General features: G+C 48.3%; 1 protein-coding gene across 6 annotated transcripts in view; it reads right to left on the bottom strand.

Annotated features, from left to right (window-relative positions):
- ARHGEF9 (Cdc42 guanine nucleotide exchange factor 9) overlaps window positions 1–25,707 on the bottom strand; it is a 178,949-nt gene that overhangs the window by 135,484 nt on the left and 17,758 nt on the right. For all 6 annotated transcript variants that reach the window (XM_035326518.1, XM_035326517.1, XM_035326521.1 and 3 more), the window contains 2 exons: window positions 23,905–24,043; window positions 21,276–21,397 (listed from right to left, as the gene is read on the bottom strand). In XM_035326518.1, coding sequence (XP_035182409.1) covers window positions 21,276–21,397; window positions 23,905–24,043 — 261 coding nt within the window. The remainder of the gene's footprint in view (window positions 1–21,275; window positions 21,398–23,904; window positions 24,044–25,707) is intronic.

Genomic DNA, 25,707 nt, shown 5'->3' with positions numbered 1-25,707 from the left:
GCTTTGGAGAGCTGAACACACCGATGGGGAGGCGCTATCAAAGGGAGGGGGGGGGCTTTGACCCACATCTGGTGTGGGACCCCAAATTCCAGCCTCACCTCGTGTGCTTGCCACGCATGATTTCCCCAGGACCAAACGAATTCCATCCCTTCTGTGCGATGATATTCCCAATCTCTTTCAAAGAAAATATTTGCCTCTCATTTGTGAAGTGATAAATCACCTGAGGGTTAAATGCTCACCCTTTGGTCACCCTGGCCAGGCGACGAACACCTTACCTGCAACAAATGGAAGTGAGGTAGGTGCATTCCTGCCTTGCTAAAGCCCTGCTAAAGCTAAGAGCATCAGAAGCCCTGGGTTAAAATTCCTCCTGGATGTCTTGCTTTCAGTGGGTTGATAACAGTGGGGAACTGCATAATTTGTTTCCATTCTCATGACTGCATTTTGCCTTTTTGGGCCTCCACCAGGCCTGGTTTTAATGGCTTGCAAATTATACACGGAAACAGCCATAAACTGCACTGAAGTACCAAAGGACTTTTTCCCCCCCGCCCCTCAGAAACAAAAGCTTGACATGTTGCTGCCTTATTAAGCCTATCATGAATGTGCCTGCCTGGGTGACTGTAATTACAGGAATTTAGTAGGGCCTTTTGTTTTGCTCTGTGCTAAAAAAAATAGCGAGCTGGAGGAAATGGAAAAAAAAAAAAAAAAAAAGACCAGTGGACACAAAGAAGTTTTCCAGGAACCACAGGAGAGCGGATGAAGAATTGCTGTTTGCAGAAACAGGAGTTGTGGACAGGGTTAACAGCGCTGGGCAGTCGGCAAGGAAAAACATCCATCCAACAACAGGGCTATGGGAAGATGCCAGGGAACCCCGTGTCCTGTAGCCTTTTAGCGGTGCAACCTGCTTCTTGCTCAGAAAGCATGGACAGATCCCACAGACAGACCCAGACCCTAAATACCTACGCCTCGACAGCCTCTGGGTGCTGTGCATCTGGGGCCGGGGCAGGCTCCGTAACCCAGCCCAAAGGCGGACACAGCCAGCTCCTGCCCCAGTTTCGGCATAATTACCACGTGCAGACAGGGAAGTCTGCCCCCACGGATACAAAAGCTAATAGCTATCACAGAATAAAACGGCTTCTTGAGATGTTATTTTTCCTCGCTGATTTGGACAGCTGAGAGTAAATAACGGGTTGTCACCGCCGTGTTTTCCTTGCAGTGGGAGCAGGCCTGGAAATCCCGCAAGGGCCGTGTAAATCTGGTCCGGGGATGACAGGATGTTTTGGTCAGCAAACAGCAAGGCATCTCGGTGCCCTGCACACACACTGCTCCTCCAGACAGCCCTCTGCACCTATCAGCAGCATTTGCTGCTAATAAACAGGAAGAAGCCAAGCTACCAGCTTGCTGCTATTTTGGGGTTAGAAACCTGTTTTGAAGGCAAAGAAGGTGTCCAAGCTTTCACAAGGGCCCTCGATGCGGGAAACTACCTACCGCACATTCTCACCAGGCATATATTCACACACGGATTCTTTAAATGACCTGAAATATTATTAGCATAATTTCCAAATCAGAAGCAAAAGCATGCTGCCAGAAGAGAGAAAGCAGGTTATAAATTACCACTAGCCACAGACGCAGCATAAACTCAGCTCCATGCCGCTGAGCTGGCGAGAGGTGGATGAGCAACCAGCGGTTCCCACGGGCAGCGCTGGGCAGTGCAGGAAGCTCCCTTGTGCTGGACCTCGGAGTTTCTTGGACGAGCCACCTGCTCCTTGAGACCTGGGCAAGGAGCATTTGCACAGCCCACGCCACTGGCTGCCCCTTTGGGAACAACGGGCTCAGACAAGGGGCATTGCTAAGGATCACAGGTTCTGGCATCTTACACTTTTACAGCCAGATTTGCAAGAAAAAAGTGAGTTTGCGTTCCAGTGCAAGACACCACATTGTTACACCTAGCCCGGGCTCTTTTCTCTAATACTTTTAATAGATATAAATGGCCCCCAAGCTAAACCCCAGATCCTCTGTAACTCTCTGCTTCAGAACCGAGATCTCAATTTGGTTGCTCAAGCCTTTTATCAGCCCTGGATGTTCCCAGCAGATGTCTGCCAGCACTCAAATCTGGGTGCAGACCTCACGGTTTGAAGGGTTTTGTAGCCCAGCTCAAGCCACAGACCACCCGAAAGTCACAGACTGATCAAATGCCCGTCTTCACCTCCGTGGTGTCGAGCAGCAGCAGTCAGCACACGCCAACACGAGTGAAAACGGAGGCAGAGGAGCAGGGGCTGAGACACGAACCAAACTCAACACAACAACAGCTCCAGCCCAAGGGACAGTTTTAAAGAAGAGCCCACAACACATATGCTCCTTTTATTTCTGTTCAAAAAAAAGATGCAATTTGTCCTTCCGACGTTACAGTTCAGGGGTAGGTGGTGAACACTGACTCAGCCCGGGATAAAACAGGGACGGGATAAAACACCTGCAGCAGGGACGGGATAAAAGACCTCTAAATGCCCTTTCTTCTAGACTCTGGGGAGAAACATTGCAACCGGAGACCCAAAGGACTGCGAGAGCAGCCAGGGACCAGCCTAGAGGGGTTCGTCCAGCAACAATTTGCTGCTTTGCCTCAAAAACACAAGCCCAAATCCTCCTGCCTGCTGCAGCACCCCCTGGTGCTCTCTCCTCCCTGTGCCTTTGCTGCACTGCACAACCTGGAGCCCTGAATATTGAGGCGATTCCAGAACTACCCAGGTTCTTCTTAGGGACCAAAACATGCGTCACCATATCTGCACATCAAAGACCTTGCAGCCACAGCATCTGCAGGGACAGGAGAGGGAACAAGCAAAACAGAGGTGACAGCGGGGACTGGTTTTTGCTCACGGGGAGCTCCCCAATGGTTTTTATTATTATTATTTTTATCGGAGTGTATTTTAAGCTCTGGAAGGCTGCAGTTCCTCTGAGCTTTCATAATTCCTGCTCAGCACAAACCGGGCTTCACCAGCCCTCCTCCCTCCCTTTGCAACCCTGCCTAGGATCCAAACAAAGTGTCAGCTAGAGACGGATGTCAGACTGAGAGCTGCTGGCACAGAGGGGGTGGTTTTGCATTTTTGCTTTTCTACATAAGTTTGCATTATCCACGGCAACCTGAATATTCAGATAGCTCAGATACCAGAAACCGATGTGTCCAGTACATGCTAAAAGAAGGCTGTCAGAAAAGAGAAGCCAGTTCCTTTCAAATGCCCTGAGATGCTCAAATCGTTTTTGTTTTTTTTTTCTGGGCAGCCACGTCCCTTTTTGTTCGCTTCCTCTTCTGATACAGTTGCAAAGAATATTAGTTCAGGCACTGATCTCATATCCAGACCCTCTCAGTCTGAACAGACCCCTGCAGTCACCTAAGCACTTCATCCACTGCCCCCAGAAAAGGTGCTGGAGTTGGCTCTGTCCTGAGCCCGCTGAAAACCTCCCCGAAGCTCAACCTTGCCGGAGCAGTGCAGCTGCTCAGTTAATTTTGTCCAGACCTTTACAGCTCCACAAGGGTCATGCCTGAGCAGACAGGTCTCTTACAGGACCTAACCCCATGGTACCCAGCCAAACGACCTCGCAGAGCACTAACAAATTGCCAGGGAGAACAGCAAGGGGTAACGGGTCCCTCAGAGATTAATTTACCTGCTGGTTATTAGACTCACGTTTCCAGGTTATTCTTTACAGGCCTGTTCAGTGCAGCCCACGGAGCACAGCCGGGAAACCACCGCTTTAACTAACACACCCAAGGCACCCGTTGTTGGGGCTCAGCAAGTTTCTACAGCTTGAGGACTGCCCAGCAATCCCAAAGATCACTACTGACACCACGCCGGGATGACAGAAGGACAAAGGCTCTGACCTCTCGTCGAGATGATGCTCTCGTTCTGACATCAGCTCTCTAGCGGTGCTCCGAACACCGGCGTGAAGAACCCACTTACTTCAGACGCCAGCGAAGAAGCCCTTCTTTCTTCTCCGCAAGCACTGAGGTGCTGCAGCTCCGCGGTGAGCAAGCAATCCCACTTTCTTTCTACTTCTGCAGAAAACTTTCAGCCGCTCAGCTCAGGGGATCTGACAGCACAGGGAGTTCCGCAGCAGCAGCAGGACCAAAGGTAAGGTGCAGCGGGGTGACGGCATTACCTCTGCCCTGCCCAAGCAGCCAGCTGCAAGTCCCCAGCCTCCTATCTCCGTGCCAAAGCCTTCAGCCCATGTCACAAGAGCACGCTCTCTAATCAGATGACTTACACGGCTAACCAACACAGTGTGAATGGTAAATGTCAGCTAGTGCAGCCTAAACCGTGGTTCAGCCTTCCCTTCGGGAGACTGGTGTTGGTTTTTTAATGAACACAGGACTGAGGGTATTCATGTGGATACAGGAACAGACTGGGGAAAGAGTGTGCACATACCTTAATTGTTACCTCTGTCTGGTTTCTAATATTTTACAGGTTCTTCCTATCCGTTATAGAGCTACAACAAAAAATAACCCATTAGCCGAACCCAGAAGTAAACCCCAACAGCTTCAAGCTATAAATAACCCAGTCAGATACACTGGATTCTCCTGTTTTCGCCGTGCAAGGGCAAGACAACAGGAAAGGTGAGGAGAAAGGGTTTAGTTAGAGCCATCTTCATTTTTTTCTTACAGCACATTACTGTAAGAAGCAGTAATGCTTATCCACCAATGTGCAGACTGTCAGAGCACGAGACACGTGTGAGCTGCAGAAGCATAGAACACACTGCCTGCCTCTGTTCTGATTTCCCTGAGCAACCTATTGCCACGGGACACAGAAAGGTGTGAACTCCAGGCTCGCAGCAGGAAAACCACAGCACACGTGGAGCAGTGTGACGGGCATCTTGAGCCCGGCAGCTCCGTTCCTGCATCCCCCAGGCACCTTTTTCAGGACTTGAAGAGGTTTGTGGAAGTGCAAAGTGCTGTGACGGGGACGGCAGCAGAGAGAGGAGGAATGAGAGGACATCTTAAAAGAAAGTCCATGCACTGCAACGCCAACATGATCACCGGTCACCGAAAACCCCAGAATTAAGTGCCCAACTAAGTTTGCTAGGGAGATTTGGACAAACATAAAAGGAGGATTATTTCCTCTGCACCTGAGCTCTGCCTGTCACTTCTAACCCCACGAGCCAGTAACTGCAGCCACCACAGAGCGGCCCAGCTCCATCCCCTGGGGGAGAGCTCAGGGAAGTCCCTCGATGATGTTTAGGCATCCCCATCACAGGGGAATGCTTCCCAACAATCTGGGTGGCTGGAATTTGGACAGCCCCAGCACCACCAAGGCACCTAGATGATCAAAGCTTCAGGATGCTGGGGATGCCCCAGAGGTCAGCGATGCTCAGCACCTCTCTTTGGCCAAGAGGGCTACTGGCTTTCTGTCCTGGCATCTTAGCAGTAGTTCTCAGTGCTAAAGCAGCTGGCAGAATACCTTAAAAAAGCTCTGTACCTTTCTTGCAATTCACTCCTATCCCTTAGCCTTCATTAGACCTTGCAAACCTCATTTCTTAAACTGATGGTTCTCATCACATTCAGGCACAATTATTTTTGTTTAGGGATGTAGCAAAGGAATAGTATAAATTACGCTTAAGAAAACCCCTTGGCATTTTAGCAGGCATTGGAAAGAACCAATTTCAGAGCAGTGCCTTATAACGAATGTATCCATGGATACCTCTTTGTCAGCACCTCATTAGATAAGAGCTGAGATGTGTATGAGCACCTTCCCCTTCTGCATTTCAGAAGGTACCTGAAAAACACTAATTATGCAAATCTCCATCCTCTAAGTGATGGATACTGGTGAGTTCAGGTGACAAAACAGATAAGCTGAGCCACGCTGGGAAAGGAAGACAAGAGATTTCATTTAGACAGCTGCTGACACTTCGGCAATTACCAGAGACCAGGGAACCCCTTTAGGCCACGAAGGTTTTTTTTTTCACCCCCTCCATTTCTTTTTAACGGAAAAAAGCAAGCAGATGGAAAGGAAGAGAACAACGGAGAGGCAAAACTCAGAGAGCAGCACCTGGAGGACCTGTGGTGTTTGGAAGAAGGCAGAAGAGTCTGCGTGGCAGAACATCACCGGGACTAGCAAGGACCTGGTAGCCGGAGAGACGCAGCCCAGAGGAGCTGAGACCAGCATTCCTTCTGGACACTCCACAGAGTAGTGACTGATTAGTCTGTGTAAGGACCAATACACCCATTAAAACAAAAATCCAGCTCTGGTAGAGATGCAGGAACGACAAAGCCAGCTTGACTTTCAGAACAGCATCAATAGCACTAAAAAGACAAAGATGGGATTGAGGGACCCGTGTTACCTGTAAGCTAGACACAGCTAACAAAAATCTCAGAAACGAGGTGAATTCCGTGAGACTGGTCCCACGGGGACCTTCAATTTGTTCTTCCACTGCTGAGCACAGCAGAGGTTATACGTGCTGCAATCTCCTGCTCCGGGAGCAGCTGGGAGCCCACTCAGATCCTGGCATGGCTTCGAGCCGCCGCAGGGAGAGGATTTTCTCTCTCCCCGAGCAGTCGCTGTAAGTCTGTGTAATTCACAGGAGAAATCCTTTGGACTGCTCTCAGTTATGCTGATGTGCAACAGCCCCACGGGGCTGCCAACCAGCTGGGGATCACCGGCACGCTGCTCCTTGGCTGCGCTGCGTTCCTTGCCTCACAGGTAGGGGCAGAGAAACAGGGAGCTCCCCAGCAGAGGAAAACCTCCCACCAGCAGCCAGCAGGGTGTTGGAGCCCCTTCTCGTGGCACCGTGACAAGGCTGAGTGCCAAACCCCCGGGGAACGATCTCCAAGTAGGACAACAAACACACAGAATCCTTTCAATCCACGACGAGAGGTGCTTGTTGGAAGTAATTCTCACTGGAGACCTTCCTGGGTGGTGTTTCTATTTCAGGCTACTCCAAAAGCTCAGGAGCAAAGCGGAGCCAGGCCAGGTTTCCCACATCCAGAGCAAAGATAGCTCACCTAGAGCTGCTGCTGCAATGCTTCTCACAGCAACTGGGGCCCAGACTTAGCACCGGGAGGCTTGGATGAGGCAGAAATTGGGATGCATGCAGCAGGTTCATACAGGTAAAGCATCAGCCGGGAGCACTGCTCAGACCCAGCACAAAACTGGGTTCGGACTAAGAGAGGTGGATGCATCGAGAACCAACCAGGACATACAAAATGCTGCCTGCAATACAGCCCGAGGGTTACACAGAGATATGGTTACACAAGGATGAACAAGCAGTAACTGCGCCATGACTGAGCAAGCCAAACATTCCTGTTTCATCTGCCATACAAACACCAGTGGATTTGATTATGCAGGAACTGGCTCCCTTGCGGCCCATCTTTATCGTTAGACCTTTACCTGGGGCTGTGTGAGCCAAAATATTTTGAGATTTTTCCAATGGCAATTACCTGTTCTTATATAGTGCCTGTCATCCCCAGGAATCCCACAGCAACTGTAGAGGAGAGGAAGCACTTAACCCTAAACCATCTACCTCAGCAGTGCCATGTGGCAGCTCTTTTACAGACACGGTGATGTGTGCATGCATGAAAGGAAGGAATCACCCATGACAAGGCAAAAAAAAAAAAAAAAAAGTAAAAAATAATTTAAAAAAACTTTACACAGCGAGTTTCTCAGCACTGAGACCTGCAGCACAGTCCTACCAAATCCCCCAGTCCCTTTGGGGCCCTGCCACGTGGACAGGGCACATCTTGCGTATTTTTTCCTCCCATCTGCTTTCTCCAGGAATCCCTCTCATGGAACCAAGCTTTGTCACACATAAGGAAGAAGATACATCCCTTCCTGACAAAACATCTTCCCTTCAAACGGAAAATACACTAAAAGTGTCCCTGCTCCTACCTGCACTCCACACTCCCAAGAGTGGCAAGCCAGGGCTTCCAGCTACCAACCAAGCACTGTAGAACTATGGGTTCCTGAAGACTTACCTGGAGAAATTACTGTGCCCACAACAGATGCAGTAGCAACTTTAATCTTAAACATCTTCTGCAAAGATGTGACGAAAGCGAGCGGCTAAGATAAACGACAACTAGATCCTTGATATTGAATACAACATCAGAAAGTTCAGCAACTGAAGAAGAAGGATTGTAACCGAGGCCGATCGTAGCCCAGTTTTACCACTGTGCTCTCCAGCACCCGCCGAAGTTACGTGGCTCTCCTCGGTTACATTTACCCCTTGAGCTGCACAGGAACCCGAGCTTGGAGTTGCTGCCGAGATGGAAGGAGAGCGCTCAGATAGCAGACGTGCGGCTACACCCGTGTGTACCTCTGGGATGTGATATCCTTTTTGTCAGAGGACTTCTTTTTAATTCCCCATGAATTTCCTCAATAACTACAGCTTTCAGAACACATTTTAAGACAAAGACTTAATTGAATATTAATGCTATCGAAAAATAATGGGAGTTGAGAGTATGTCCTTGATCATGTCTAGACAGAAGCAGATGTAATGGATTTCCAGTATCCAGGTAGTAGATATAAATAGATTAACATTACTCACAGAGACCTGGAACATCTCTGTACGTTACCCAGAGAGGAGTGATCCTATAGCACAAGGCTTTCTAGGTGGTCTGTTATCTAACCAAGAGCGCACCGTCCAGCTCCTGACTTGCTACCTACAAGATATCTGGAGAAAAATGGTCACAGGGTGCCGAGGAACTGCTCGATCCACTCGCCCATCTCTTCTGCTCTGGTGAAGGGAACAACAGATGGCATCAGAACCAACAACAGAACCAAAGCTTATTAAAATGTAAAGATCAGGAAACTGCATCCAAAGACTGCAGGCACGCAGACCTGGCTGTTGAGGAGCAGAAACACACGGGAACCCAGGCTCCTACGTTCCAGACAAGCTCTCCTGCCATGGCTTAAGTCCACCAATTTGTTTCCGTGAGGGCTGCACAGAAACGCTCCCTGGGACCCAGAGCTGGTTTGGCAAAAGCAGCACAGTACTGGCATAAGCAGCATCCACGCTTTGCCAGGAGTTCATCAACACAAAGACCTTTGTCAAGAAAGGGGAAGTAAAAAAAGGAAAAAAGAGCAGGAGTGGGTTCATCTGTAAGTTACGGCTGTTTTAGGTGTAAGCCTGGGGGAATTAACTTTGACACTCCCTTTCAGCTTTTTTTGCTATTTCTCTTTTGCACAAACTTGCATCTCTCTGCTGCCAGACTTTGATGGTTTTATGTAACTGTTTAAAAATTGAACAAGCTTCTTAACTTAGGTTTAGCAGAACACACTTTTTTTTTTTTTTTTTTGCCTTTCTCTTTCTCGAATGCGCATTAAGAATAAAGATTGCCAGGAAAAGAAAAAAAAAAAAAAAGACCTTTCCCATCCACTGACATCAGCCACTGGAGTACACAAAGCCGCGTCCTTGAGGACTCTATTTTTTTGTACATTCTGTTCCAGCACAAGCCGACGCATCTGCAGCCCCCGTGGGCTTTACAGCTGGTAGCTGGAAAGAAAGATTCATCCCAGGGAAAATACACAGGTTAACCACAGCAACAGCAGCCACAGGGCAGCTCTTCAACAGAGGCAGCTCTTCAACAGAGTAACAATGAAAGAAACCCCCAGATCTCAGCAGCCAGAGCTCGCAAGGGGCAGGCAGGGGCTAGCCCCATATTACGGCCTGAGAAAGAAGTCGGTGACCTGCTGCTGTCAGGAGAATTTGGTTTTACTTTTATTTAAATATAAGCTTCTGCTGTGCGCAAGTAGATGAAAATGCTTGAGAAGAGACTCCCTCAAGGCTCAAACAGCAGAGGCAAATAGCCCCCACCCTTTTCTGTGTGTTTGTATTTCTTAATTACATTCATTTCTAAGCCAGAATCATATTTATTGATGCTTCGGGTTGGCAGCACTGTTGGTAAAGACATTGGGGAAACCCAGTAAAAATAATCAACAGCAACATTTGTAATTAGAGAGCTCTGCTCTCCTTCCGCTTTGTCTATTAGAAAGGGTCTGCCCGTGTTTGCACTGGGAGCTCTTTAGGGCACACGCTGCTTCTTACTGTTTGCATGAGCTCACAACAAGAGGCTTGGTCCTGACCAGGGGCCACGAGCTATCAAAGTACACCAAAGAGGCAGCACATCTCTCAACATCATCAAAACAAAGCAAACCTTTGGATAACCAAAGTCTTACACCTGAGAACCCAGATATGTACCTCACGTTACTGCCTGGACGCCGCTGTGCTGCCCTCGAAGGGATGGGGATGCTGAAGTACGGCAAAGCCAGGAGACGTGCAGCATCACACAGAGAGTCAGGAAGCTGATATTCAAGCGTAGCACCATTTACCATGAAAACCCGCTATTTATCTCCCAGCTATATGGTTTGCCCGGGCCCAGAACAGGAAGAACAGACCCCAAGTTTACGCTGCAGGTGGGACTCGGGGTCTAAAAGCTGGACGGGGGAGCTGCCAGACCACAGTCCAGAAAACAGAGCAGTGACCCAAGGGCACGCTGTGTGCTTTCAGAGCCCTGACAAAAAGACTGCAGCTTCATCGGGTTTTGAAAAGGGCCTGCTTATGCCTCTGCACTGTATGCCCCGAGTTTGGCACGATGTGACAAGGCACGCAGGTCTAGCCTGCGAAAGCACCAGCGGAAGGAGCTCCCAGTGTGGATTTGCAGAACAGTGCCGTGTGTTGCAGCCGCATCAAGCAAAAAAAACAAGTAACAAAGGAATATCTGGGAGAAGATCCCGGCCCTGCCTCAGAGGCTGCAGGGGCACTGCTGCCAGCACTGTGGCTCTGCGGCACAAGCGGAGGAGCTGCGGGTGCGAAGGGAGAGCGCGCTCCCACGCCGCCAGCAGCTGCAACACGGAGCGCGATGCCTGCCTTCCTGAGCTTAAAATCCTGCTATGCCTGCCCCACACGCAGGCTGAACTGCTCTCAGCCACCCCGTTTCCTTACCCATTTTGCACAAAGCCACAGGGGATCGCCGCCCGCCCTTGCGACTCCCGCAGAGGCGGCTGCACCATGCTCCGAGCCCGGACCTGCCCGGCCTATCTGCAGCACGTTATATAAGCCACGAGGGAGGCAGCTCCGTCGGGTTAACCCCAAATCCGCAGCAGACCCACGGCTGCCTACGACAGCACCGCTCGGCTCGACTGCTCGGTGTCAAGCAAGAGTTATCTGCCGCCAAACTTCTGACCTACTTCTGTGTTGTGTTTCTCCCCCTCCCCGCTCCTGCCCTCAGTCCCCAATTAAATCTGCGTGAGATTTCCTCAATTATCCTCTTCCTGCTAATAGATGTGGAAAGAGGATGCCATAACAATGTATTCCCCTGGCAATGGTTCAAAATAAATCTCAGAATTAATGCTGAAGAGTGCAGGATGTATGAGCGCTTTAATTAGCCACAAACATATAGAAAAGAGCAGTTACGTTCAAGACAGCTGATATTTTGCTGTCGCCGCAATACAAAATATAAAGCACTGAGTATCCTGCTGCCCTTATTTAAATGACAGGCCAATCAATCAGCACTAGCTTCCCCTTTCTGTGTAGTTGAGCCGATTTTTACCTGGGGTCAGCTATTTTAGGACACCACAACATTCAGCTGGCGCAGCCAGCAGCGTGCAGGGGCATCCTGGCTGAAAACCACTCCGGCTTGGAAGAGGCAAATAGTCCTGAAAGCTTCGTGTCACCAAAGCCTTAGTTCCTCAGACGCATGCACGTGACAGAACCGCAGGGTGGGAGTGGAGGGACCAAACAGTAAAATCTCCATTTGGGAATGTTTGCAGGCAAAAAAAAATAATCTTACGTACCTTTGGAAAGAAGTGGGGCAGAAAGAGAGAGCTCCTGCTTGAACACAGTGACGAAGACATTCTGATAAGCGCTTGCAATTCGGGACGACTACAGAAATAATTTGAACAAGATTTTTAATTGAGACAAAGAAAAAAAGCCTGTGAGGAATAGGTAATAAACAGGGCCTGGGAATCGCTTTGCCCATTACAGGAGTCGGCAAGCCTTTGCTCAGCTTTATGGGCCCCTCTCGGCTCATCCCAGAAAAGTATTGCACGATAAGAAATTGCAAGTCTTCATTAAAAAAAGAGGCTTTGATCCAATGGAAACTACATCTACACACCTACAAGCAGGGTTTTCCATACTGGAGTTACTATTTTATCTCCTTTATTTACTCACAACTGTAGCTTGGGCCAGAAGCACTCTACGTTCTCCTAACAGCCAGATACCGCAATTAAACACATCACTGCAAAGGGAGATCTCAGCGTAGCAATACTACAGGAGAAAGGAAAAAAAATAAAGGTTGTTTTAAGCCTGGTGGAAAGCAACATGCAGCAAACTGAAGGATGCTGGGCCATAACCCTGCTGCAAACTCTCGGTAAAACTGAAAGGCAGCTTGCTCACAGGCACGCATCAAATAGCTGGGAGAGCATTCTCCAAATTATTTAGGGCGTTGCAGTGCTGGGTGAGGCCGAAATGAAAACGGAGGAAGACTTAATCCGAGTCGATGTGAGGTTTTCATAAAATCCTCCAGCGGCGAGGAGCCACCAGGCTGGCTACCAGCCGCACAGGAGCGGAGGAGTGAACAGGCACGTGCTGAGCTGGACAAGGACTGGGTAGAAGGAGAAAAGGAAAGAAAGGAAAGGCAAAAGGCACAATTTTGAGCTATTCTCCAGGTTTTCTTCATGTCCTACGTGGATGGGAACAGACTGCCATCTCTACAAACCCTAGTTCTCTTTTTGTGCAAGAAAGGCAGCAACTCCGATCCCCCTGACACTGTAAGCAGTAATACCCTGCTCCTCTCTGGAAAACACACTTTCTCTAAACATCTCCTGAGAGACTCTAAACAAAAGGCTGCAGCCTCCCCTCTCGCCTCCCTCCCATCACTGCTTGCTGTTCATACACCGAAGGCCTTCGTTTCCACCTTAATGCACATGCACCAAAGCTATTTTTGGCCGAGAGTGACGTGGCTCTGTTTGCATAACTGGGTTCCCACCTGATGATCTCCTGCTCTAATAGCTTGCAAAATTATAGCTGGAAAAGGTCCGATTCCCATAAAAAGCTTGTAAAGTTTAGTTTGCCTTTATCCTAAGCACCCCACTCCCCCCCAAAAAAAATGTGGCAGGAAAGATTATTTCTGCAGAAGGGTTTGTAAAATGCTTCAGAAGGACATAGACCAAATTCTTTCATGGTGACCTTCTGGGATGAGGGGATTTCATTCTGCTCTGTTTTGGCTGAAAGAGTATCAAAATAACAACAAACACTCACAAAAGCAGATAACCGTTTTACACAATAGAGTTTTAAAACAATACAGCCTGATCTCCCATGGATCTGACTTGCAAGAAACTCACTTCAACCCAAAATATCATCCACAGGAAAGGTAAACTTATTATCACTGAGGGTTAAAACAGCAGCAGAGCTGAAAATAGCAGCATTTCAGATGAAGCAAATACGTCAGCTGGATGGTTCTCAGCTGTCAAAACTGAGCGGTAATCACAGACCTCTCCTGAGGAATATTTGATATTTGGCTAGTGTTAAAAATGAAAGTAAGATATCTTACAAGGGAAAAACATGGCCCTAATAAAGAATGCAGGGAAATGAAGCAGGTGTACCAATAAATCCAGCCACTGGTTCTTCTTTCCAGTCCCCAACTACCTGCAGAAGCAGCACTTCCAGTGCTTCAGCAGAAAACAAAATCCATCTCTGTAACACCTTCGTCTCTGCATCTTCCTAATCCGACCGGGCTAATCGAATGAGCAACACACGCACCAACAGCTCGATCCCCTCCAAAACCCCGCCGCAGCCAGGGGAGGACACGGAGAGCAGAGGGGGGAAGAGCTCTCCCTCCCCATCTCGAGGAGGGCAATTCTCACTGCAAATCGCTGAGCTGCCAGAGACGGGAGGAGCCGGGGAGCATCCTTCTTACCCTGCACTGCAACCCCGCGTCCTGGGAGCCTCGCTCACGGCGGTGGCCGGCCAGTTGTGCTGTGCTGGATTTCTGCGGGGAATCACTCAGCAAGCACCACGCGCTGCAATTACGGGGAAAACACCTGACAGCACGCTGTTGATGGAGACAAAAAACACCCTACACATTTGCAAGAGACTGCGTTGGTTTCTTAACCATTTCACGGAGGTGCTGTGGAGCCGAAAGCCTCACAGCGCATAGCCCAGGTCTGTCCTGCAGCAGAAGCCTCCCGAAGTTGCTCGAGCCAGCAGCGGCCCACACGTTTGCACATCTGGAGCCTACAACAAGACAAAGGTAATCCCAAAAGCTTCTTGTCAGCTTTGCCCTGTGGCTCCAAGAACACAGACAGCATCGCCAAGAGACCTGAGTGCATCACTGCTGTAGCGAACTCCTGGAAAAGCTTTCATTTACCTTTTTCTCAGTTTCCCTTCTTTCTAGGGCCAATAGAGGCCAGTACTTGACTGCAGCCCATTTAGGTGCCAAAGGACAGCTAAAAATTTGGAAGCATGTCAAGAGACCGAGAACTGAGGAGTTCCCTTCATACAAAGAACAGGGGTGAAGGCATTTCAGCTTTCAGATGTGTAAATTTTGGCGTGAGAAGGGGAGGAAAGGAGAATCAGTCAGTACTGACTCATCTCTCCTGGAGCAACCTGCTTCTCAGGCATCCCACTCCAGCTGTGCTGGATATCAGGTCTTTTCTGGCTTGCAGCAGTTCCTGGTGGCGTTGTGATGGCAAAGTGCCCAGTACTGGTAACAGCCACTGTGCAACCAGCTACGCTTCCATCCTTTCTCCAGCTGCATAGCAGTGCAACCACTGACCCCATCAAACCAGGTAGAGCCAGCATGAAATGTCTATTCTTGTTCAGATGAGACTGATCTCTCAACATTTTTGGACAACAGGATAATGTATTTCCCTACATATTAGAAGTTGAAAGAGATTTATTAGGGGAATTGTTCTCTATATTCTGTACAGTCCACGAAGAGGTGAAGTTTCCCCTGATTCATCGAGGAGCTCGCTGCAAGCCACACGATTTCAGTGCTATAATATCCAAGTTCCCTGTGCAGCTTCTCATCCTGTTAATTTTGTACTCTGAGTTGGGTTAACATCCCAGGTTCAGTTCGGGTATAGAAGCACTAGGACAAAGCCAGGGACAGAACGAGACCTTTTACTCCCACCGCTGGTACTGGATGGCGGCAACACATCACCAAAATCTGCTTCGGCTCCGTGACTTAAAAACGCAGAGCAAAATCCAGCCAAAGCAACTGTGCCTTCCTCGCAAAGCCCCCGACTTTCACGTGTCAGTCAAAGCACCACAAGGCTGTGTCCAGGTGTACCGTGCCTGGGTTTTTACGGAAGCGTTTTACTGGCTGTATTCCCCTACCCAGTGACCTGGGGCTTCAGCAGCACTTTTGCGTGGGTGATGATACATCGCACAACCACATCTCAGTAGCTACAGAAGAGACTCTGAAGCTGTGACTGTGCTTTTGCCTTCCCACCCCCCTAAATTTAGCTCCTCTTCAGCTACATACTGGTGACACTGCAGTGGCCTTGAGTCACAAATGCAGCCAGAGCTTAGGAAGCACTGCAGAAGCATTTGTTCCAATATTTACTCAGAGATTTTTCATGCTACACCTACCACGGACTTGGGTTTATTGAGAACATAGCGCACTGGGGAAGGGCAAACCACACAGAGCTGCCAAGCGAAATGTCATTAAGGTTTTAGCAATGCAACACTAATTGAGTTTACTTTAAAGCTTCTTTTGTATAAACCATATCCCAGAGTGAAACACGGTGACAGAGCTGAGTAACGAGTTGAAGCAGCGCAATCAAGGTGGAACTACCGAGCAATAGAGAAAAGGATCAATTCCAGGCTGATATTTAAGATGAGGATAGAGAGCTTAATTTGAACTACAGAAGAGGCGATGATGTACAGTCACCGTTCCACACACATTTAATACCGTGTAGGATGCAGCACCTACCACCTGCAGTGGCACAGAAAACTCCCCGAGGTCCAATTGCACTATAAAGACTATCACAAACTGCAAGATGAGATTCTTCTGAATAGGCTTACGTGTAACCTCTGAGCAGCTGAGAAACCTAAGTCTGGAACTTCAAGTCTCTCTCTTGTGCTACCTAGAACAGAAAGCCACAACCCAAAGCTCAGTGTTTCTGCTTTTCAAGCTTCTCCTTCCTGTAAGGATTCATCACTCAAGCCCTGTCTGTCCCCAGGTGTGGTGGAGAAACGCCTGGGCTATGGTGCTGTTGGTGTAACACCGAAGGAACCAAGGCTCGTGTTCGCCCAGCGCTGCTCTGTACGGAAACACAGCACTGAATAAACACACGTGCTTTCTAAGCAAGACAAAATAACCAGAGCTTGGTAAGAGCTTTTAAGAACTGCTCACCTCTGGTATTAGGAACCTTGAAGTGTGTTTTGCACTAATATTCCATCACAGCCACCAGGGAGCCAGTCCAAAGCACGGACCATTCACACAAAGTGGGTGCAAACGGGTTTAGGGATGACCTAGAGTTCACCGGAGACTATACAGATCCCTTCAATGCTCCCTGTGCTCTGAGCAGTTCAAACACTGAATCGGATTAGATGCATCAGACCTCAGGTGCTTAAAAGGCTGCCCACTGCTGCAGATCCCACTAACTCAGAGCTCCTCGCTGGGCGCGCTTCGCGCGGACACACGGGGAGCATTTGCCAGCATTAGCGAGTCACGAGGCTCCGAGACAGGGGCATCAGGACCCGCCAGCTCGGTCCGAACTGCTGTTTCCACCTTGAACGATCAAGTCTTTTTTTCCTTTCTTTAACATTTAGGCACGGATGCGTTTTCAGAACTGGTAAACGCCTTTACAAATGCCTAAGAGTGGCTTCACGGAGGAAAGTAATGTAAAAACCGCTACAAAGATTCCAGAGCACCGTTAAGTATAGAGGTGTAATAGGTTTATCACGATATAGAACAAACCCCAGAAAACATACGGATCAGACACACCCTGAGAGCAGAAGTACTGAATGTTTAAAATGAAGGAAGGGAAATTAAAAGAGGATGCATTTTCCTGGCAGCCCTCCTTATGTGCATATAAAGCTCTCATCATCAACGCGCTGATATTTCAACTAATTAGCACCCGGAAAGCCACGGGACTATGCTTTTCCATCAGCCTATTCATGTGGACAGAAGGGCTAAAAAATGACTACGATTACATCCAGCTCACGTAGCAGAACGCAGCAGCCTGTGATCCCTTCCACAATCCCTTCCTCCCCAGAGTGGCAAGCCAAGAGAAACATGGTGCAGGACACGTTTCAAAGAGATTTAAAAAAATAATAATAATAACCCCACTAAACAAATTGCTCACTCAGCATTATGCCAGGAGGTAAATATAGAAAGCAGAAGAGCTGGTGCAGAATACCAAGCAGCATTCCCTGCTCATTGCAGCACAGGGTGAGCACGAGAACCCAAACCAACTTTCCCTTTGCTCCGTCCTCTCGCAGGCTGCACGTTGCTTGAACTTCCCATTCCTGACCAACGTGCCTGGGGGGAATTAGCTTTGGGTAGCTAAGGACTGGTGCATGTGGCTCACAAATCCACCATCATTGCAAAGGCAGCCTCTAAAAACAGCTGCTGATTTGGGGAGAGCACCAAGGCCAGGCAGAGAAGGGGAATTATTCAACATCTCTGCACAGCCTGTCGTTAGCACAGGGGGTGTCGGAGAAGCTGGCTGTGATGCAAAGTTTCCATTCAAAGTAATCACACTCTGGCTTCCTCCAGCATAAAAATTTGGGCTTCGGTCTCTTGTACAAGAGCACACAAGACACAAAGGGGAAAAGCAGCAGAGAACATGAATGTTTGCCATCGGCTTTGCTAAGTGAAAGGGTAAAAATTAAAGCTGCAAGAACCAACACACCCATGCCTACAGTCAGCAAGGGGATGGTTCCGATTTTAGGATGGGTTGAACTTCCTTCCCCTACCCTGGACTACGGAAAGAGCTGAACAACTTAGACTAGACAGCTAACTAGAAGCAACAAGTCCCTCCTTAAATAACGACAGCCAGTGATTTGGGTCAGAATGAAGCCAGGCCAGGATGGGACTGTCATCCTCTGCTCCTGCCATCCATAAAATGTCTCCCAGAATGACCCTGTGGCTGGAAAAATGTAACTCGCTTTGCTCCTTGTCCATTGTCCTGCCATGTCCCAGCTGGCAGGACCTACCTGAGGGTAAATCACAGAGGAATGATAGATGCCAAGGGCCCTGACAGAGCTAGGAGAGCCTTTGGGGAGTACTTTTTGGCATCTCAGTTTCCTGCTGCAGCAAAGCCTGCAGATTTCTTGGGCACCCTGAGGTCCCATGCAAGTTGGTCTTGATTGTGTCAAAGTGCTCCCAGCAAAACAAAGGCGCCAAGCAACCAGAGTGCCAAACTAAAATGCTTTGCATATAGAGAAAAAAGAGTACTTAAAAAACACTGAAAGCTTTTAAAAGACTCAGTTTGACCTCATTTATTTTTTTCCCTGCTGCTTGAAATTAGAAGAGAAATTAAAATACATTTATACACGTATTTATTTTTTTAAACCAAAACCTGGGCATTACACAGAGCAAGGAATAAGCAGGCTCCTGGGGTTCACAAGGCAGCTGCTCAACAACAACTATGCATTTTGCATGACATGTAGTGATACCAACGCTCGCTTTGCACAACCACTCACATCTCGCCAAGGACCAAGATGGCACTGATGCCCCTAAGACAAGCCTAATGCTTTGGCAGGACCCTATTGCTGTCTCCACCTCACGCTTTCCCATCCTAAATGGAAATTGAGCAGTTCCTCCAGAAGCCTGGCCTCTGGTTTGGAAGTATAAATCTTTCTGTACTAGCTCTGCCACCTGACTGGTCTTCAGCTGTCAATGAGTGCACCCAATAAGAGATACCCAAGCTCACAAATCTTACCTCAAATTTATAAATCTTGGCAAAGAAGAAATTTCTTTCTGGCAAAGAGCTGATTTACAGACCCATGAATCTTCACTCAACGTGGGGCAGAGGCGAAGGATGAATTTTCCAGCACTGCTATTGTAACCACATTTACGTATCCTACTCTAGCAGTGCTTAACACAGTACCTGTGATTTATAAACCCCAGCGCAGGTTGCATACCTGCCTGTTCACTGTAATTCAGGCTGAGCAACAAGCTGCCTCATGGCAGCACCACACAAGTCCCCAAACTCATCTCAATCAGCACCCAAAACCAATTCTCTGCCCCAGCAATGCATGGGTCTTCAGCACACCTGCGTCTGAGCCAAACATCGCACACAGGACTGTGTGCTGATGAGAAGCTCCTTTCCCCTTCCAGCTCCACACCCTCCCTAGGCATCACCACCAGAGAGGTAAAGTTCCGTAGCTACCCCTTCCCAAACTTCAGCAGTATTTTTGATGTGTTGGAGTTTTAATCCTCAGCTGCATTTGAAAGGATGCTCGAATGTCAGGCTCTATTCTCTGTCAGAAACGTGTCTGGCGTTGAGATGACTCAGGACACAGACTATCTTGGTTTTCATGCACTGGGTAGCAATATTGTGACAAAACAGAAAAGCACGTTGGTTTCTGAGCAGGTCCTGAAGGATGACTACGAAGGCTGCAAAACATACGGCTCCTCTTAACAGATTAAGAAAGTGTTAGATTCTTTTAAGGTAGACCAAACATACCCATGCACTAGTTAGCACTGGATCCTGAACTCATAAATGTTTGTAACACACCTGATGATATTCCAAGATGGAGCTGGCAGGGCAATTTATTTCTGTAACAGCATCTCCACGGGAATATTATTGTTGCCTTTCTTTATTCTGTCCCAGAGGACAAACAGCTCTACTAGATTTGGAGCATTTTATCTTCCGGGAGCTTAGATGTTCAACAACCCTATAACCAGAATAACATTTTCAAATTGAAAGAAGCAGTTGTGTTTCAGAAACAGGGTAGGACAGAAGTGAGAGAAAAAGAAGGGATGAACTCCTTGTCTGTTGCCCTCTATCTTTGTGTCTCAGCCCACTATAATCAGGAGAGAAAACAGAGGTGATGTAAGGTGGCATTCCAGAAAGCCACAAAGGACTGAAATACCAGAGATCAATCCCTGCATGTGTCCCCTGGAAGCCGAGAAACACCCAACACGAGCAGGCCAGAGAAGTCGGTCTCACTGCGAGCTTACTGCTTCTACAATGGAAAAAACAGATACACAGAGGCCAGGTCCTCCTTGGAAATCACATTTCATGAAGGCAGCTCATCAGATAACAAAGGGAAAATATAAACAATAAAGGACTGGCGGGGGGGGACAGGTAGTGGAGAGGAAAAGAGCCACAGAGACACAACCACAGGAGGCTGGTTTCCCGCTCTTGATTCCAGAGGGGACACTCTTGGCTCCCAGATCATCCTTTGTTTGTCTGGCCTAGAGGAACAACAAAGGCAAAACCTCTTCTGCCCTATTCCCTGGAGAACTTTCCGTGCATCACGCTAGATGGCAGCTAGCAATTCTGCTGTTTTGCACTATCCAGAGTTTTTTACATTGGGAACCAGTGAAGTCAGACACAAGTGATACCAATCCCAATGATACCAAGTGATATCAACTCCCATGGAATAACCAAGGCCTCCAGACCTCAAACATTCAGCAAGGCACCGACAGAAAACAACCCCACACAGAAGCACATCAAACAAATGCTACAACTTTTAGCCATTTTTTCCTGATTTTTTCCAACTTCCAGAAAAAAACATGGACATCCCCAGGCCCACAACAGCTTTTACTTCCTCAGCCAGCAGCAACATTCACCAACAAAAAGAAAAGGAAGAACAAACTGGATTGTGCCTGTATTTGCAAAACACTTTGAAAAGAATCAGCCAAGTCAATCTGCCACAGAGATGGTGCTGGGAGCAGTAACAAATCCAAAGGACACATGGCAAAAAAGGGATGGGGGAAAATATATCATCAAGACCATAGAGCAAATCTGTAAGCAGTTTTGAAACATCACAGTTCCGTCTACCTGCAAGGAACACTCCAAAGAAATGGGAGGCCCACTGCCTCCATTAGACTATAAAGCCTCTGATATATATTGGAGAGAAGCTAGTCTGGTGGGAAAGGTTAATGCACTTATTCTTTTATTGCTATAGTAAATATTCTATAAATATTATATATATATATTATATTAATATTGCTATAATACAACTCTAATAGCAAAAAAAAAGCTCAGCAGTGGCTAAAGGACCCACAGATTCAGGAAGCTGTAAGTAAAGCAGATTGTTAGTTTCCAAGGTTAAACATGCAGTAGGTATAAAACATCCCTGAAGCAGGCAGAGGCACAGTTCAACAAACACCTTACCGAGTATTGCAGCTTCACAGTTCCATGCCTGAATAAGGTCCATCGACGTCTACTGTTACTGTTCTTGTACACCTCCACAGTCTTTGAAGGCAGATCATTCTCAGCAATTCTCCGTTTCAAATCTACAGGGAAAAAAAAAAAAGAGAGAGAATGACAAAAGATAAATGGTGTGCTTTAGCTCAGGCTGGGGGCGGAGGCTGTTCTTTTAAATGAAAGAAACAAAATTGTTTGCAAGAGACTCATTCAACCTCTTCTTTAGAAAAAGAGAGCAGAGAGTATATTTAGGTGCTTTATTCAGTGCTCTTGGGATACAAGAAAAATAGTGCAGCTTGGATACTACAAAAATGCAGGCACAAACTAAGAGCCGAGAGCCAAATTAAGAGGTGGTATAAGCAAGTAGGGTCAGAGAGGCTGGGTGTGAAGCCAGAATGCTCTCCCGGCAGCACAAGAGCCTCATCTTCGTGCACTGATATTAGAAATGAAATCGTTCTTTGGGTCATAACTGCTAACAGCACCTCTGCAGAAATCCCAGCTTTGAACCACTGTGGTCCATACGATGCAATATCTTGAAAAAAGATACAGCTTCTCGAATTGATGCAGAAAACAACAATAGAACAGTCCATAAAAGCTGTTTTTCAAAGCAATGTCTGCTTCTCATCCTAAACATTTCAGGCCAATCCTTCACAGACGCAATCCTGATCTAGCCTTAAGCGATTTATACCATTTACACCAAATCTCAGCTTGGCCTTACAGATGGTACATACCCAAGCACAAAACAGCTTGTAAAGAAGAGGCAAATGGTGGAGGAGGGCTGGCAATTCACCTTTCAATAGTCAGCTCTACTTTTCTAATCATCCCAGATTTTCAGTTTTCCATCTTATCCTTCTCATTTTTGGGGGGTAAAGCTGTCATTCTGTGCAAGACTGGGTTTTCCCTCCCACGTTTGGCAAGGTTAGACCTCAAACCCTTCCCCAAACCTGGAGTGACAGACGCTGGGAGGAAGGAGCTGGAGCCGAGCACCACGCGTGCCCCCACGGCAGCTGCCAGCACCGGCTCCTGCCAGCAGGCGCACGTGGTCGGGGCAGTGCACGGGATAGATGTACGTGCTGCGTGTGCATATATGCTGCCACGGGTGTTCCCATCCCCTGGGTGCACCTCTCACCTCAGCACAAGTTCCAGACCGTGTCATTCCCGAGGGCTTTGAAACCAGACAGCGAAGGGTAAAAGGGCTTTGGGGAAGTGGTGATGTGCAGCCCAGGACCTCTGCTCCTGCGATTTGGGTCACCTTTACCTCACGTGGCCAAAGCATACGCTCCCTGAATGCTTAGTGCAAGCTCCCTGCTCCCAAATCACATAGGTGGGGACTCCGATCGGCCCAGGACAGCAGCACAGAGCAGAGCGGAGCTGGGACCCTGCCTCAGCCCTGACACGGCTGGGCGGGCAGCAATCCTGATTTTCTTCCAGCGTTGCCGGGAGAGTGATCGCGCTGAGACCTATTTCCTAAATGCGATGCTGACGTAGGCACCCTGCTGTTATTTTTAGCAACACGCGTTTCACTTTCTAGACTCGCAGGAAATCAAGCTGCAGTGCAAGTGCCGGTTATAGCAAGCGGCTGCTAGCAGGCTCCAGAAGAAACGCGCCGATGTAGTAGCACTCGGGAGCAATGTGCAAACACAGTAATGATCACGTTTTGAGATGCTTGTGCTGCTCCCCGCCCGCTGAAAACGCGTGCACCCCTACAGAAGGGCCATCAATTAAAGAGGCGCCGCTTTGCCTTTTCCCTTCCAGTTCTCCTTCACCCTGACGTGCTGCCACCATCCATTAACTGCTCGGGTCCCCTGGGTGCTCCCAAGCAACGCCAGCACAGTCTGGCAGCGCTCCTGTACTTGCCCGTTGCTAAAGCACAGGATTCTTCGTGTTAGCAGTATCCCTTCAAGAAATAACTTTCTTACTGTAATTATCAGTCCTTTTAACTAGAGGTTCACAAAATCATGTCACCCATTCAGCTATCGGCCTTTTTACCTGCCAACGCAAGACCCTTCCAGCAAATAGAGCGTCATGCTTTCTGCAGGGTCATTTTGAGCAGGACAAATTATAATTACATTAATCAAGTGCTGCAGAGGAGAGCTCATCTCAGTCTTTGGTTCCCGAGATTCTCTACCTGATCAGGAAGAGTTCCCAGAAGGAAAAAAAAAACAATTTCTTGCTGTTTCCAAACAAACATCAGACCTGAGTTGCAACCTCAGTGCCCATCACCACTCGCCACCTCCAAATGGCAAGCACTCCCAACAGAACCTGGCAACAGGACCGAAAGCTAAGAGGAAACCACCAAATTAAAACTTGCACAGAAGTTGCTGAACAGCTTTTACACTTTATGCACCTAACTGTTCATCTCCTCATAACCAGGTTATAGGCAGTGCGTTCAGAGAGATTAAAAATACAAGGAAAAAAAAGGAACTCCACAGCACGTGGCTATCAGAGCCTTCTCACCAGGCTCTAGGGTGGTATCAGCAGTGGATACAAGCCACATTTGTGAGTTTTTTCAACCCATTGTAGCCTTGGCTGACTCTGCAGGATGCATGGGATAAACAGACAAAGTCAGGAGGAAAAACACTGCAAAGCTACTCACAGAGTGGTCTGTCAGATAGCCTCTTTGCCTCCTCCAACTCCCTGATGATGTCCTGGATCAGACAACTGGAGGAAGATCTCTCCATAGTGACACTGTTGGAAGGCATTTGCATGAACAGTTGAGAAGTAGAAGACACCATCTGGCAAGAAAAGGGTCAGAGAAGAATTTTACCAATGTGTTGAACTCGGAATTAAGCACACATTTAATAATATATATACTTTTTTCAAGACAGTGCAACACACCTTAGACTTTCCTCACTGCAGTCTGTACCCTTGTCATGTTTTTTTACTGAAAGATTAAGTTCTGCTGGCTGCGGTGCTGGGCTGCCCTAATTCTCCCTGCGTGGGGCTCCCTACCTTGAACGCAGCTCACGGTGCTCAAGTCCCAACAATTTCCAGTGGCACTGAGTCCCCAAGGCACTTCTGAGAGTAATGCATGATGAAGACATCTGCATTCTGCACAGCTTTTGTCCACACTCACATCACTGAGTCCCAGCAGGAGCCCACACAGGGAGCAATTTAGCTGGTGCTGAGGACCTGATATCCACATGAGCGTTTTGGGTTGGCTTTACAGCACACAGCAAGGGTTGGCAGCTTCCTAAGGGATGGCAAGTCAGGAGCAGGGAACCTGGCTGCCAGGATGGGGCCTCGCCAGCCAGCCCCATCCCTTTGTGCTCAAGCAAGGGACCAGGACAGGTCTGGAGAGGGCAGCCAGGGCCAGACAGCCTCCAAATCATCAGGTGCTTTTGTGGTCTCAAAGCAGGTAGGCAGCTTGCAGGTCAGACCCAGTGAGACAGCTCCAACGTTGGGCTAGGAAGTCAGCCCCCAGGTGGGCATCGAGCCCAGCACAGCCTGTGGATGCCTAGGACACAACTGTGGCCAAGCTGGAGACCAGCACATGTGCTACAGAGCTCAGTGAAGGACTAAGCACCCAGGGCTGGTCTTAAATGGGCTCCTGAGCCCATGGGTGTGTGGGGTGGAGGCCTCAGGTGAGGCTGCTCAGGGTCATTCAGGCCCATTAGTGCATCCACAGGAGGGTGGGGACAGCTGGAGATCTGCTTCAATTGGCACTCCTGAACTGAACTATGGGAGGCACCCTTTGGTGGCCTAGGGCAAGCAAAAGAGACTCTTCCCATCTGGATTTTTTTTGCCAGATGACAGCTAACTATACCCCATCACCTACCACTGACCTCCACGTACGGCCATGCTCAGCAATAAGAAGTGGAAAATGGGGCAAGAGAGAGAGCTTTTCAGAAACACCTCCAGCACGTAAAGCACGTATGAGTAGAGCAATGAATTTGCAATGGTGAGCTTTAGGAGAACAATCTGCTCATCTGCGTGCCTGTCGAGCAGAACAATAATGGGATCTGCCTGCCCTACTACAGAAGGCAAAGTTACAAGTTTTTCAAATAAAGCTGGGGTACCCATCACAAACAATTCCTGCAAAACTCAGGAGCCCTGCTGACAATAAGATCTATTGTGAATTACATCTGTAAGAGCGAATTAATTTAGTAACAGGACGTCACTTTCTTAATTCCCCCAAATCTTAACAAAACTCTCCCTCCTGGCACTGCCAAAGGTCATCTAAGGTCTTCTCCCAGCTCCATAAGCAGAAGCCTACAGATGGCCTACGGAGAGCACAGGAGGTGAACAAACAGAACGGCGCTGCTGTTATCGCTGTGCTGTTGGAGGCATCGGGAGGGCAGAGGGAGCCTTCTGGAGGGAGAAAGGACTCTTCGTATACATGGATTTTAATTACTTTGGTGGAATACGTAACTACAAAAGAGCAGCTCAGACCTGCAGG

This window comes from Oxyura jamaicensis, chromosome 4 (assembly GCF_011077185.1).
Source record: "Oxyura jamaicensis isolate SHBP4307 breed ruddy duck chromosome 4, BPBGC_Ojam_1.0, whole genome shotgun sequence".
NCBI lineage: Eukaryota > Metazoa > Chordata > Aves > Anseriformes > Anatidae > Oxyura > Oxyura jamaicensis.
Note: the sequence above shows the minus strand (reverse complement) of the source record. Positions and strands in the feature narration are given on the sequence as shown.